The sequence below is a fragment of the Melanerpes formicivorus genome, unplaced genomic scaffold (assembly GCF_026170545.1).
Source record: "Melanerpes formicivorus ecotype bairdi unplaced genomic scaffold, bMelFor1.0.p_v2 SCAF_15, whole genome shotgun sequence".
Taxonomy (NCBI): domain Eukaryota; kingdom Metazoa; phylum Chordata; class Aves; order Piciformes; family Picidae; genus Melanerpes; species Melanerpes formicivorus.
The window spans coordinates 8,032,576-8,047,279 of NW_027142367.1; the positions used below are offsets into that span (position 1 = coordinate 8,032,576).

General features: G+C 38.8%; 1 protein-coding gene across 3 annotated transcripts in view; it reads right to left on the minus strand.

Moving 5' to 3' along the window:
- Positions 1-14,704, minus strand: part of ZNF236 (zinc finger protein 236) — an 82,921-nt gene that overhangs the window by 51,571 nt on the left and 16,646 nt on the right. For all 3 annotated transcript variants that reach the window (XM_068147548.1, XM_068147547.1, XM_068147546.1), the window contains exons 4-7: positions 12,428-12,606; positions 11,304-11,428; positions 7,544-7,716; positions 2,714-2,860 (exon numbers count right to left, since the gene is read on the minus strand). In XM_068147548.1, coding sequence (XP_068003649.1) covers positions 2,714-2,860; positions 7,544-7,716; positions 11,304-11,428; positions 12,428-12,606 — 624 coding nt within the window. The remainder of the gene's footprint in view (positions 1-2,713; positions 2,861-7,543; positions 7,717-11,303; positions 11,429-12,427; positions 12,607-14,704) is intronic.

Below are 14,704 nucleotides of genomic sequence, written 5' to 3' on the forward strand. Positions count from 1 at the left end.
TGGAATGGAATGGAATGGAATGGAATGGAATGGAATGGAATGGAATGGAATGGAATGGAATGGAATGGAATGGAATGGAATGGAATGGAATGGAATGGAATAGGTTGGAAAAGACCTTCAAGATCATTGAGTCCAACCTATCACCCAATACCATCTAATCAACTAAACCATGGCACCAAGCACCCCACCCAGTCTCTTCCTAAACACCTCCAGTGATGGTGACTCCACCGCATCCCTGGGCAGCACATTCCAATGGCAAATCACTCTTTCTGTGAAGAACTTCTTCCTAACATCCAGCCTAAGTGATGCAGCAACCGGCAAGTAACTGCCTTACAGTAAGTGTGCTTTGTAAGTGTGCTTTACAAGAGATACTCCTCTATCATACAAGAATAGATTCTTTGCTAGCACAGCACTTCAGCAGCCTTCAAATTTTGGAGAGTCTGTTTATTCAAGGCAATCGTTGTTCATCCCCAGGTACACAACAAGGGATGACAGAGAATAATTGCAGACTTCAGAGCAGAATTGTTATACTGGAGATCTGCTGTTACAGCTCTGCAAGTTTTGAGCAGAAAGAAGAAGTAATTTCTAAGAATACTTGTGCTAATCTGCTTGTGCTAATCTGAGAATGTAGCATCTTTCTATGTCAACTAAAAAAAATCAGCCATTAAGTATGTGCAGTTTCAAATACAAACTAAACAATAATACTCTCTTAATACACAACTGACATGTCAGTTTTTGTCTTTGTTCATCATAGTATCATAGTGTCATTCAGGGTTGGAAGGGACCACAAGGATCATCTAGTTCCAACCCCCCTGTCATGGGCAGGGACACCCCACACTAGAGCAGGCTGGCCAGAGCCTCATCCAGCCTGGGCTTAAACACCTCCAGGGACGGGGCCTCAACCACCTCCCTAGACAACCCATTCCAGGGTTTCACCACTCTCATGGTGAAGAACCTCCTCCTCACATCTAGCCTGAATCTCCCCACCTCCAGCTTCAATCCATTCCCCCTAGTCCTACCACTACCATCCTAGGTAAACTTCTTGGAATCTTTATTTAGAAATATTTTTTTTTCTCCTGTTTTGCTCATACCATTGTATGGAGATATTCTTTACTTTTCCCCGAAGCAAGCAGGAAGAGTACGCATGAAGCAAAGATAATAACAACACACTGCTGTAATACCAATACACAATGTAAATGCAGAATACTCAAGCAAACAAAACCCCAAGATAAACAGAGCTGGCCAGGGAAATAGAAGAAAGTAATTATTTTCTACACTGCTTTCAAGGTTAGGCTTGTGAAAGTGAAATTATATAAAAACATGTAAAGGGTATTATGTACTTGCAAGCAAATAGGACACAATAGTCTTCTTTTTTTTTAAACTAACCTGAAGCATTGGCCATACAAAAAAAAATCTATTATGAAATGCAAACAACTTTACTAGACACTTGTTTACAACAAGATACAGCTGAATAATCAAGTATAGAAGCTGAAAATTACGCAAAACAATGGAATAAAGGTAGAAAAGGGAGTTCTATTTAAAATAACCAAGCCACAAACAAAAAAACCCCAAACACTAGGATATATTAAATGGGCAGTAGCTCAAAAAGAGTCTTAAGAAACTGGAAGAATTTTCTAAATTTTAGCTCTTTCTTGTATCATGGTAACAAAAGAAAATTCAGTGCTTCCAATAAAGCTATGATTTTTCCTTTATGATGTGTCAAAAGAGGAAGCTAATAGTTAAAACAAGTTATCAGAAGTACACGGAAGAATCCACTATGCGTTATATATGAACTAGATTTAAGAGAAACAATGTGTGAAAAATTTTACATTAGCTGGGGAGGAAACCTTGCATTCCCACACAATCTGCAAGCACTGGAGTTATATTTTACTTTATTGTAGTATTGTGGTGGGTTAACGCCTCTTTCTGAAAACAAAAGAAGAAAGCAGGGTGGAGGGCTTGCGGGTACTTTACACTCCCTGAAGGGCGTTTCCCCCCTGGGAAAGCTGAGTCTGTTCCACTTCCCTCTCCCTGCCCAGCTAGGGTATAAAAACCAGGACATCATAGCAGTTGGATCTCCTTTTTGGCTCCTGCCTCTGCTGGATGAGAGCTACTGCAGCTGCCCTCCTGCTCCTCAGCCACGTGGCCGGACCTGATCCTTTTGCCTGCTGCCTCTGCACCTCCTCAGAGAAAGACTGGTTTTGTATTATTTTTTTTCTGTCCCACTCCCACCCATTCGTGTTCCTTGCCCTTGTGAATCTTGTTTTTCCCTGTTGTTGTTATATATATATATATAATTTGAAGGAAAAAAAAATATTTGCCTTTCTACTTCCAAGCTGACTCCAGATTGTTGCTTAGTGGATTTGCTCCTTACCCCTTTTTTTTCCCCTCCTCTCCCTGTTTGGAGGGAGGAGGTGGGGGGGGAGGGGAGTGGGGAAGAGATTCTCAGCCTTTTCCCATTTGAGCTTTTAACTCTCAGCTAAGGCTCAAACCACTACAAGTATTTAACTGTATTTTCAAGCAAACTCTCAAACTGTAAATCCTTTTTTTTTGCATGGACATGGCTAATTTACATTCTGCCATTTTTTAATCATGCAAATCAATTCCAGAAATGACAGAAGATACAGGTTAGAAGTGAACTATGTGAAGAACTACTGGAATTAAGATATAGATCTAATTAAACTCTGAAAGGCGGATATGGAGCAAAGCTTACCGGTGCAACATGAGATACATCTGTTGAAGCACTCACAGAATTCTGTGGACCACCCATGTGCATCTTGCTGATATGTGTATTTAAACTACCCAAGCTTTTGAAGACACAGCTACATTCTGTACAGTTATATGTAGGGCCATTTTTCACCTTCAATAAAAGAAAAAAAACATAAATTAAGGACATTTCCCCTACATCTACCACATATTATGTTTTCATTATTTATCCACATAACATACTATGGGATTATGAGAGCTACAATTGTTTATTTTCCCAAGTTACTGATATACAGTTATGGAATCAGTCTGGTACTTCTTGAATACCAAGTCAACTGTAATCTACATGCATGATTATTATCTCAAATTATCACTTCTTAACATTGGGAAGCACCTGTTGATGACAGAGAACAAAATCAATACCGATGACCAATATGATCTAGTATTGTTTGTTTATTAAGAAACCTCTACATCTTATATAGACTCACAGAACATCGTTGGCATAGCTTCATTGGTTCCCCATGACTGACCCTACATTGTACTATTATAGATTATTGGTTAAACTACTAATATCATGTAAAGTTGTTGATCGACATGTGCATCCTGTTATTCCAAGATAACTCTCTGTGTTTATAGCTACCAGTACCTTGCTTTAGTTACATGCGGCAAGCACAGCACTGTTTCGCTAAACTTCTACTTCTACACTTATGCTAAGCATGGCTTACCACCATGTCAGGCTCTATGCCCTAACTGCAATTGTTCCTGCACTAGGGTCTTGACAATTTGCAGCCTATCTTGTCTCAGCAGCCACTGCTACACCCATACAGGTTCACCTGTTTTTCATTTTAATTTGAGGGTTGGCTGCTGACCAGCAGCTGCTACAAAAAAGGATCAGAAACAAGTCTTGCTCCTAGCTGACTTAAGGCATCTCTGCCCAATAGAGCAACTGGAAGGGTTAACATTTACGGTTTTACAGTGATTGATTTGCCATCTTGAAAAGTTAATTGCACTGGCTCTTTGCTGACCCAGGTTGTTTGCATACCTCTGCCTATGACTCCAGAATTTGCCATCAGCAATGGCCACTGACTGTTCCACTTATGGCGAGGTATAATAGTAACATCGGCCCCAGTATCCACAAGCATTGAAAGTTGTACAGTTTGTCCACAAGGGTGTCTGATAGTTACAATCTCTTCTGGTTTTCTCTTTTGGATTTCTAAGGCCAGTAAGCCTCCTTCTCCTTGATTCCTGTTAGAAGCCTTAGGCACTCAAATGACTCAAACGGTATCAGCAGAGCAATTTTTGTCCCAGCAGGAATGCTAATGGGAGGGGTAATAGTATAGAGCATACATTTTATAACCCCTTCATAATCAGAATCTATTAAACTAGGAACTATAAAGATGCCCTGTCTAGAGGTAGACAATCTGCCAATTAACAGAGCACAGAGTCTGTGACCCAGAGGACTGTGTTGATCTGACTCAACAACAACATTCGTGGACTCAAGAGTGACATCCACTGCTGTTGCCAGGACCACTCCACCACTGCCAGAGGTGGCTGCAGGGTGGCGGTCCAAGCACCCTGATTTTGTGTCATCACGCGAGGTGCATTTGCGCTGCAAGAGCAGTTTCCCTGCCTAGGACAATATTGAGTAAAATTATTAGATTTTTGACAGTGAGCACACCACTTTCAAGTCTGTACAGGAGTCAGACAATTTGATTCAAGGTGCCCAAGTTTCCCAAAACTGTGACATTTTCCACCCACTGCTTCTACAGCAGTAGCTAGATACGCTGCCTTTTGTTGTTGCATCATTTGTTCTGCCACATCCAGCATTTGTGCAGTAGTGGCACCTCTTGGTAAAACGCTCAGAACCTGTTTAATTTTGTTGTTAGCATTGTCAAACACCAGAACATCCAACATTTTATTCTTCATCTCGAGATTCAAATCTGGATTAGTATTTAATGCTGTGTGCAGCCTATCCACAAAGGACCCAAATGGCTCTGTAGGACCCTGCCAAATGGTAATAAACGTAGGGCCAGACTTGTCATCCTGGATTCTCGACCACGCTATGATCGCTACATCCTGACTTAATTGTAAAACCTCATTTGCTGATCTGATCTAGCAAATGGTCCTGACCCAACGAGCTGGTGAGCAGTGACACTGTGAATAGAATAGAATAGAATAGAATAGAATAGAATAGAATAGAATAGAATAGAATAGAATAGAATAGAATAGAATAGAATAGAATAGAATAGAATAGAATAGAATAGAAACAGAAACCAGACCACACCAGGTTGGAAGAGACCTTCAAGATCATTGTGTCCAACCTATCATCATCAGATGACTGGAAACTGGCCAATGTGGTCCCCATCCATAAGAAAGGTTGGATGGAGGAACCTGGAAACTACAGGCCAGTCAGCCTGACCTCACTGCCAGGGAAAGTGATGGAGCAGATTATCCTGGCGGCAATAACTGTGCACCTGAAGGATGGCCAAGGGCTCAGGTCCAGCCAACATGGATTTAGGAAGGGCAGATCCTGCCTCTCCAACCTGATCTCCTTCTATGATCAGGTGACCCGTCTGGTGGACGTGGGGAGGCCTGTGGATGTGGTCTACCTGGACTTCAGCAAGGCCTTTGACACCGTCCCCCACAGCAACTGCTGGCTAAGCTGTCAGCTTGTGGCTTGGACCACTACACTCTGTGCTGGGTTATGAACTGGCTGGAGGGCCGAGCCCAGAGAGTGATGGTGAATGGTGCCACATCCAGCTGGCGGCCAGTCACCAGTGGTGTCCCCCAGGGATCCGTGCTGGGCCCCATTCTCTTTAACATCTTCATTGATGATCTGGATGAGGGGGTCGAGTCAGTCATCAGCAAGTTTGCAGATGACACCAAGTTAGGAGCAGATGTTAGTCAGTTAGAGGGTCGAAAGGCTCTGCAGAGGGACCTCGACCGACTGGACAGATGGGGAAAAACCAATGGAATGGAATGGAATGGAATGGAATGGAATGGAATGGAATGGAATGGAATGGAATGGAATGGAATGGACCAGGTTGGAAGAGACCTTCAAGATCATCGCGTCCAACCTATCATCCAACACCACCTAATCAACTAACCCATGTAACCAAGCACCCTGTCAAGTCTCCTCCTCAACACCTCCAGCGACGGCAACTCCACCACCTCCCCGGGCAGCCCATTCCAATGGGCAATCACTCTCTCTGTGTAAAACTTCCTCCTGACCTCCAGCCTGAACCTCCCCTGGCGCAGCCTGAGACTGTGTCCTCTTGTTCTGGTACTGGCTGTCTGGGAGAAGAGACCAACCTCTGCCTGTCTACAACCCCCCTTCAGGTAGTTGTAGACAGCAATAAGGTCACCCCTGAGTCTTCTCTTCTCCAGGCTAAGCAACCTCAGCTGTAAAGGGTCTCCTGGCTGCCAGGGCGTGGCTTCCGCAGCATTGCAAGCGATTTGCCATCCATTGAGAAATTGCAACGGCTGATGTGGTGTTGAGTATTTGACACCATACGTGTGTCATACAGGGTTACAAGTGTGCTGAAAACAAATCATCAATTACAGCAGTTGTGTATCCTGACTTTAACCTATAGGTAGTTATGGCTTGTTTATCTAACCAGGAGGCAAGGAGGGTAGCAGAGCCAGAACTACTGTGGGGACCACCGCTATCGCGGCTGCTGGGGCCAAAGCCATGGGGACCACCGCTGGGGCATAGAACAGAGCAACATAGAAAATTGTGGGAAAGAAGTATTTTTGGCTTGATCCCCAATGATCTCATAACATTGAAAAAAATCAATGTAAATTCTGAAGTTAGTGTTGGTCCCCTTTTTTATGGTGTAAATGCTATCACATAGAATTAGCTGTGAATATTGAGGAAGACTAGTCACACAGGCATTGGAAATGTAAACATATTATTTTAATACAAATAAGTATAACCCAAAACACTAAAACAGATCCTAGAAGTAATAAACACACTAAAATAGTCCTTAATTAAAAAAAAATCCAATAAATATAATTACTGCAACACAAAAATGGAAAAACAAGGAAGGAAATCTGAGAGTTAGGGCAGTAAGAGCAGAGATGATATTCTTCATGCTGGGAAAAAAGAAGAAAAGAGCTGCCTCTATCACTTTGTATCTTCCAGATCTAAAATAAGTCTCCTTCTATGGGTATTTTCAAGCACAAATCACTAATGTCAGCAAGGAAATTACTAAACAAAGTAGCATAGACAATGTCACTTAGACTATATTGCATTATCATAGCAGTACCTTCTGAAATTAAAAAATTGTCTGTCACACATGAAGAGCAAAAAAAGAAATCAACAGAAAGACACCAATGTTTTTATCTTATTTTGTAATTTTCTCCCACCTGTAACTGAAAAACCTCTAAAAAGGCTGTAAGATATATAGTTCAAAGACAAATTGCAAGCTCTATGATGGAGTCAGTGATTTGCTGTTTGGCCTTGAAATTTTTCACCATTTTCTGCTTTGCTGCTTTTGGCTTACTTTCATCTGCTTCCAGCCCTCGTTTTCCCAAGACTGACATAGGTACATTTTTATATACCTAAACCCACTAATAATTTATTAATCTATCAATGTACTACAAAGACAATGATAAATGAAGGTTCTTCTACTTATCCTAAGTATACATTTATTCAGATTAAGCTATTTCAGGAAAGCCTGCAGGTAAAACCAACAAACTAGAAGCTATACTACCGCAGTAAATCTACACTGGCTACAGAAAGCACCAGAAAACATAGGAATAGCAAATAGGATAATTCAAATACTGAAATAAGCAGTATATTAGCACCAACCACTTTATGAATAATTGTATTTACCTCTGAATGAACTCTCTGTATGTGTGACTGAAGATTGCCTTTCTGAGAAAAGGCTGCAGGACAAAAGGCACAAGCATGGGGTTTTTCTCCAGTGTGCTTGATCATATGGGTCTGCAATGCCCCCTTCTGGTTAAAGGCTTTTCCACATTCACTGCATTTGAAAGGTCTTTCACCTGAAAGGAAAAAGCAGGAGGATGTGGGCTTTAAATAAACATTATCAGTTTCTTGTATCTAAATGAAAAAATGATTCAGCTGAAATAAAATATTGCATACAAATATCTGTACATACACGCACCTGAACATATGTTATTAGGTGTTTTGACAATGAAATTGTTTACCTTGATCACCAATCTCAGCATCTACTCTGATGAAAATCTATCTAATCGAAAGGTTCTGTGATCTGGTTGATGACTATCATTTGAAATGGGTAAGATTACAGAATCATTTTGGTTGGAAGAGATCTTTCATATCAAGTCCAACCATTAACCCAGCACTGCCAGGAAACCTGCATGAAACAGTTATTTGGAATAGGCTGAAAGATCTCGGAAATCCCTAAGCAAAACCACTAGGGGAAAAGAAAAAAGGAAAAAGAAAAATCAAAACCTGTAAAATGTTTATACCTGCATGGAAACAAATGAGAAAGCAGAGGGTGGAATGGACAGTAAAAAAAATTGTAGAATCATTCAAGTTGGAAAAATCTTAAAGATCATTGAATCCAGTTGTTAACCCAACACCGCCAAATGACTACTAAGCAGCACATCCATGTATTTTTTAAATGCCTCCAGGCATAGCGACTCCACCACTTCCTTGTGCAGTCTGTTACAATTCTTCACAACCTTTTCAGTGAAAAATAAACCTCCCCTGGCACAACTTCAGGTCATTTCCTCTTGTCATATCACTTGTTAACTGGGAGAGGAGAACAACTTCACCTCACTACAGACTCCTTTCAGGCAGGTTTAATAAGGTCTACCTTGAACATCCTTTTCCCCAGGCCAAGCAACTCTAGTTCCCTCAGACACCTCTCATAAGGCTTGTGCTCCACTGCCCCTTGTGGGACACACTCCAAGTAACTTAACAGTCAACAATGTAACCCTTTATTTAGTCTAAAAGCCGAAAATCTTAACAGCAACACTGCAGAAGCTGGCCTATGGCTCCTGTTCCCCAATAAACATTAAAAGCCATTTTCCTACTGAAAACATGCAATAAAATAATGTTTTTACTATGAGATATTGTACAGCCCTGTTAAGAAAATAATTTTTAAACTGTGAATGTTCGTATTACTACTGAACAATACTGTTACAGGAATGCTCTGTCACTATTTCCTGAGTATGATGTTCTCAGTGCTGTGGATACTTGCAATTATTCATATAACAACAAATCAAGCATGAAAAACTCACCAGAAATTTTAAGTGACAAAACACAATAGAACTGCATAAACATATCAAGCTACATATTTTAAACACACAGATACTTAGAACAAAGCTCAGCTCCATACAACCACATGTATTAAACAATTATCCAAAACCTTCACTGTGAACTCTATTATTCTTTTTCTTTCCATGAAGTAGCTTACATGTGGCAACTCCAAGATCTTGAAAGCATTTAACGCCTTGCCTTTGGACATTTCTATAGCAAAACACACTACAAACATGCTATGCAAAATGCTATGAACACGCTGCGCATTATGTCTGCTACACCAGAAAGTACTTGCATATGCTAAATACTATTCATACTGTATTTCATTAATATTTTACATTACTGCCAATGAAATAACTGTAATTACATCTACTTTAAAATGATTCATTCTTAATTAAATTAACATTGGAATAAAAGCAGCTATTTTCTGAATTACACCTCAGTATCAACTCAGCACAAATGTGACTTTTCTGTTCTGCTTATGTTTTTCAAAGATACTTTAAGGTGTGCATGCTCTCATGGAATCACAGAACATTAGGGACTAGAAGAGACCTTGAAAGATCATCCAGCCAACCCTCCTGCCAGAGCAGGATCACCTATACCAGATCACACAGAAATGTGTCCAGCCGGGGCTTGAATATCTCCAGAGAAGGAGATTCCACAACCCAGAAGGAGACTCCACAACCTAATCTGTATTTTTTTAATATAGATTAGAATACAGAACATTTTTTCAGATCTTCTTGAAATACAGTGATGCAATTCACACTGGGCTTTGATAAGCTGCTGGTGGACACACAGAAGTGCTGTTTCAGGTTAACTTTTTGTCTATTTAAGTAAATTTCAATACAAATAAAAATATATTATCTCTAGTGTGGAAATGTGGAACATCTGTATTTCTCAAATATAACTTAATAAAATACAGACTTGGGAGGGGTGGTTAGGATGTTAATTATTTAGTTATTAATATGGGAATTACAATCCCTGAGACTCTTTACCCCCAAAGGGTGTGCTTGAAATTAATAGCTATGAACAGAAAGAGCATTGCAATTAAGACACCAGCGTAACAGTGTACACGTAGCACAGATAGGCTTTTTTAACAATTAAAGACTTAGGTGCTAAAAATTCTTTAAAACAGATCTTTCCTCCATATTATACACTACCTCAAGCAATGGAATGCCAGACAGATTGTCTGCATTTTTAAAGTGATAATGTACTTCACATATTTTCACATACATAGCTACTTGGAACTTAAAATGACCTATTCTCACATAAGATTTGGAGTATATTTTCTGTCTCTGGCTTCCAAGTAGACAAATGCCTTTTCACTCTTCAAAAGAACTATAAATGGTCCTAAACTTTTTGAAGCTCTAGAAAACTGTTCTCAATCAACTACAATATTGCTTCTCTAATTCCGATTACATTAAGCTGAAATAATACATTGCATAAATAAAAAACTCTTAAATGATTAAGTTAATTTTCAATTACTTGTTTTGGGTATTACTTTGAGGCAACTTTTCAACCAGGTACAAGGGTGACCTCTTGTGTTATCAAGGACCATTCTTGCAGTTCTCTGTACACTGAAACTTTTGTATTATTTTATACTTAGCATTTTTCAGTTATTTTAATTAAGGGTTAAACAAATGCACATATTCATTACAGTAATTTTGCAAAAACAATCTGTTCTTCATTTTACAAAACTGAAGAGGCACCTGCTCTTCAAATATCAAAATCACAATCTAGACTCACCACCTCCCAAGTTCCCTTTGTATATCCTGAAAAAGGCAGTTACAGGAAGTACAGAAAAAAATATGGCAGTAACCTTAAATATATGAATCTAAAAGATAAAAAAAAAAAAACCAAAACCAAAAAGGCAAGGCCACTATGTTAGAAGGCCACTATGTTAGTAGCATTATTTATTTATTCTTATGTATTTCTTCTCTCTTTTTTTTTCAGAGCCTCTTCCCTAGAGTATGTAAAGTCAGAGTACTCCACTGTCTCTTACCTAAGTGTTACAACGTTAAGCCCCATTGAAAATTTAAGTACCAAAACTGATGCTCTGTAACAAATTAAACCTCCAAAATACTTAGAAGTTTCCAGGTGTGTATCATTAGAAACAGTTAAAAAGCTTCTTAAAAGAATAGGGCGTCCTAAGCAAAGAATTACATTGGTGGAACAGGTACCCCTGGTTGAACCAACCCCTGGTCAAACCAACAAGTAACATTATCTAGCCAGATGTATTAATAGTATTTCAAGTCCAAATCAGGAGAAAAGTATCTAGCCTTTCACAGATTAATTGATTTTGTAAAACAAATACAAACTACAATAATTACTGCCACAGACTTACCTGTGTGTATCCTAACATGTCGTGTTAACTGACTTGGCTTCTGGAACGTCTTTCCACAGTGAGGACAGGAATAGGTAAACCCACTTCTGTCAATATTCCTGTTATAAGATCTGGTATTTGATAACCTGCCATTTAAAAAAACAAACAAACTCTAAATATTAAAATCCCCTTAATTCTAATATTAAACATTGTTTTGAAGAAGCTGATTTTACCCCATCATTTTTTAACAGTGTAAATCTGATGACAATGTATAGTATCAGCTGTGACAGTTAAACCTCTTTGAGGATATTAAGATATATAATAGTCTCTCAAAATCATAGGCATCATACTAGATTCACTCATCCTGTCCAATGGCTTCAAACTGGAAGAAGGCAGATTCAGATTAAACATTAGGAGGAAATTCTTCACCATGAGTGTGGTTAGCCACTGGAAGGTGTAGTCCAGTGCTGTGGAAGCTCCAACTCTGGAAAAGTTCAAAGTCAAACTGGATGGGGCCTTGAGCAATCTGGTCCAGAAGGAAGTGTCCCTGCCATGGCAGGGGGGTGGAACCAGATGATCTTTTAATGTCTATTCCAATGCAAACCAAAAGCAATAACAGTATTTATCACACTTGTTGTGTCCCTTCATTTTGTGCCTTTTCAGATTTACAAGAAACTCTCAGTAGTTTCTGTTGAGGTGTACTTGCAAAAGATTATTAAAACGCAGAGAAAAAACTTCTCTGCAGAATGTAAGTATCAGGAGTTTTGCAATGATAGTAACTGCTATGCAAATGTAATATATATTTGCTTCAATGTACTGCCATTAGCCTGTAAAATCATACATAAGCAAACTTTTAAAAGCACTCTGTATCAAACACTTAACCTGTGCTTCCAAATAGCTAGCAGGAGGAACCATGCTTCGTAGGAGTGCCTGAATATGAAAACAGGGGGAAAAAAAGCCTCCAAAAATATCCACCTACTTTAGCAAGGTTTTAGAAAACAAATGTTATTTCATAACAGCATACTAAAGAAGACAATCTGCAGAGATTGTGGTATTCTGCTGAATGGATATGCTACTCTTACTTTCCCCAGCTATCACAATAAAAGTTACATCTGTTCATCTTGTTGCAAACCCATGATTGCCACCTTATTTTATAGTGAGTTTTCATATGCTCCTTTAGCAGTGAGGAAGTTTCAAATTCCTTTTTGCACGACTTGCAGCTGTGGATCCTACTGCCAGTCAGCTCTTGACGATGTTCCTCCATGTGTATGGACAGCTGACTCTGCAAAGTAAATTCATCTCCACACTCTGAACAGATGAGATTCTGAAAGAGATAATAAGAGACTGATTTTTCAAGAGATTCCCAAGCAGCGGTACACATGCACAAGCTTTCCTCAAGCAGATGAATGTATCCTTCTATGGACATCAACAGCTGGAAGCAAGCAGCAGTTAAAAGTATACAAGCAAAAATAGTTTGAACCCCATAAAATAAATCATGAACAATAATCACTGCAAGCTTATGGTAATATTTATATTAAGAAACTCCACTGAAACTGAATTCTGAAAAAGTTTATATGGTAGTAGAACCAAGCAGTTCAGTACTATCATCACCTACCTACCTAGTTCAAGATATACACAAAAACTTACCTGAGTGTCATTATGTTATGGTCTACATAAACAATTGCTAAAAATAGTGCTTTCTAACCCAAACCATCTTAACTGTAGATTCCAAGATTTTTACACTTTTATGGTTAAAATAATACAGATTGTCTCTTGCTTTTTAACAATAATCCCACCAGTTACTACTGACTTCAGCTATCTTCATAGAAAAGATGACAAATAAATAAGAACACAATGTTTTTGACAGGTATTAGTTCAATGCATTAATTTTACAGCAGTGTTAAACACACCCCTTTCCAGTTGTATTAGTATTCCATGTCATTTACAAAGGAAATTATATTTGTAAAGTTTAATGCAAAAGCATTGTCACTTCTCTGAAATTCAGAGGAAGAATTAAAGTCAAACTAAATGTGCTGCATTTTATTGACATCTTTTTGCTTTTCAAAACCATTAATTTTATTTCTCAGTCTATCTTTATTTTACAAAATCTTAGCAGAATGTTAGTATTATATGGCTGAAAATATTCACCATCTCTTTAGCATTATATCTGTTGATTGTTCCTTACTGATGCACCTAACAAACTTCAGATAGTAAAAAACCAAAACTGTCAAAAACTAATTGTGATTATCGCTGCAGATTGAAATGTTTTTAACCTCCCTTCCTTATTTTCCCTCCTTGAATGATCAATGGTGGGGGAAGGAAGGGGATATTCATTTAAATAAAGATTGACAAGAATGTTTTAATCAGTAGGAAGAGAGAAAACAAAAGCCTATGTATCTTTTTTCCTTACTGTAGAATTTGCTGTAGGAAATCATAGAATCCAACCCAACAGCCTCTCTCTGGAACAGGCAGTACCAGATTTTTTCTTTTGCCCCTCAAACAAACAAACAAACAAAAAATCCCCTACCATACACAGAACAAGTAATTGCACACTGTTAACCTCACTATGGTTAAAACCCCGGGTCTAACATTAAAAAGGGGGCTCTTTGTACATTGTTACATAATACTTTCTATTCCCAGATTCAGAAATAATGATAAGCTTTATCCATCTAATTCCACTTGCATTAACTGTCTTTATTTCCTCAGATGAAATATCTGCAGGAATACTCTGGAACTTACCATCCTCATCTGTTTACTATCAACAAGTTTTAAAATAGATTTTAATTAGCACTTTTTCAAAGACCATTGCTCTGAAATTGTAATACAGGATAAATCTAATGAAGTGAACATAATTTTATGACAAAAGCCCCAACAAAAAACAACAAAAAGCCACAACCGAAGAGGTTTTTTTAGTAACAGAATTTTCACTTCATATCTATCAAATACCAGTTTTAACTTTTCCAACATACTAATTTTACCCTAAAGCCCAACAAAACCTTGTGCTCAATACAGAAGATGACATATTAGCAGGCTTTCTGCAACAAACTATAAATTGTTAGTTTGTGTTTAGTAGACTGGAGGGTAGCAAATATAACACCCATCTACAAGAAAGGAAGAAATGAGGATCCAGGAAACTATAGACCTGTCAGTCTGACTTTGGTATCAGGGAAGGCCATGGAGCAGATCGTCTCAAGTGCCATTACATGCTATATACAGGACAAGTAGGGGAACAGGCCCAGTGAGCATGGGTTTGTGAAGGGTAGGTCCTGCCTGACAAACCTGATCTCCTTCTATGACAGGATGACCCAACTGTTGGATGAGGGAAAGGCTGTGGATATTGTCTACCTAGGCTTTTGAAAAGCCTTTGACCCTGTTTCCCACAGAATTCCCATGGACAAACTGGTTGCTCATGGCTTGGATAA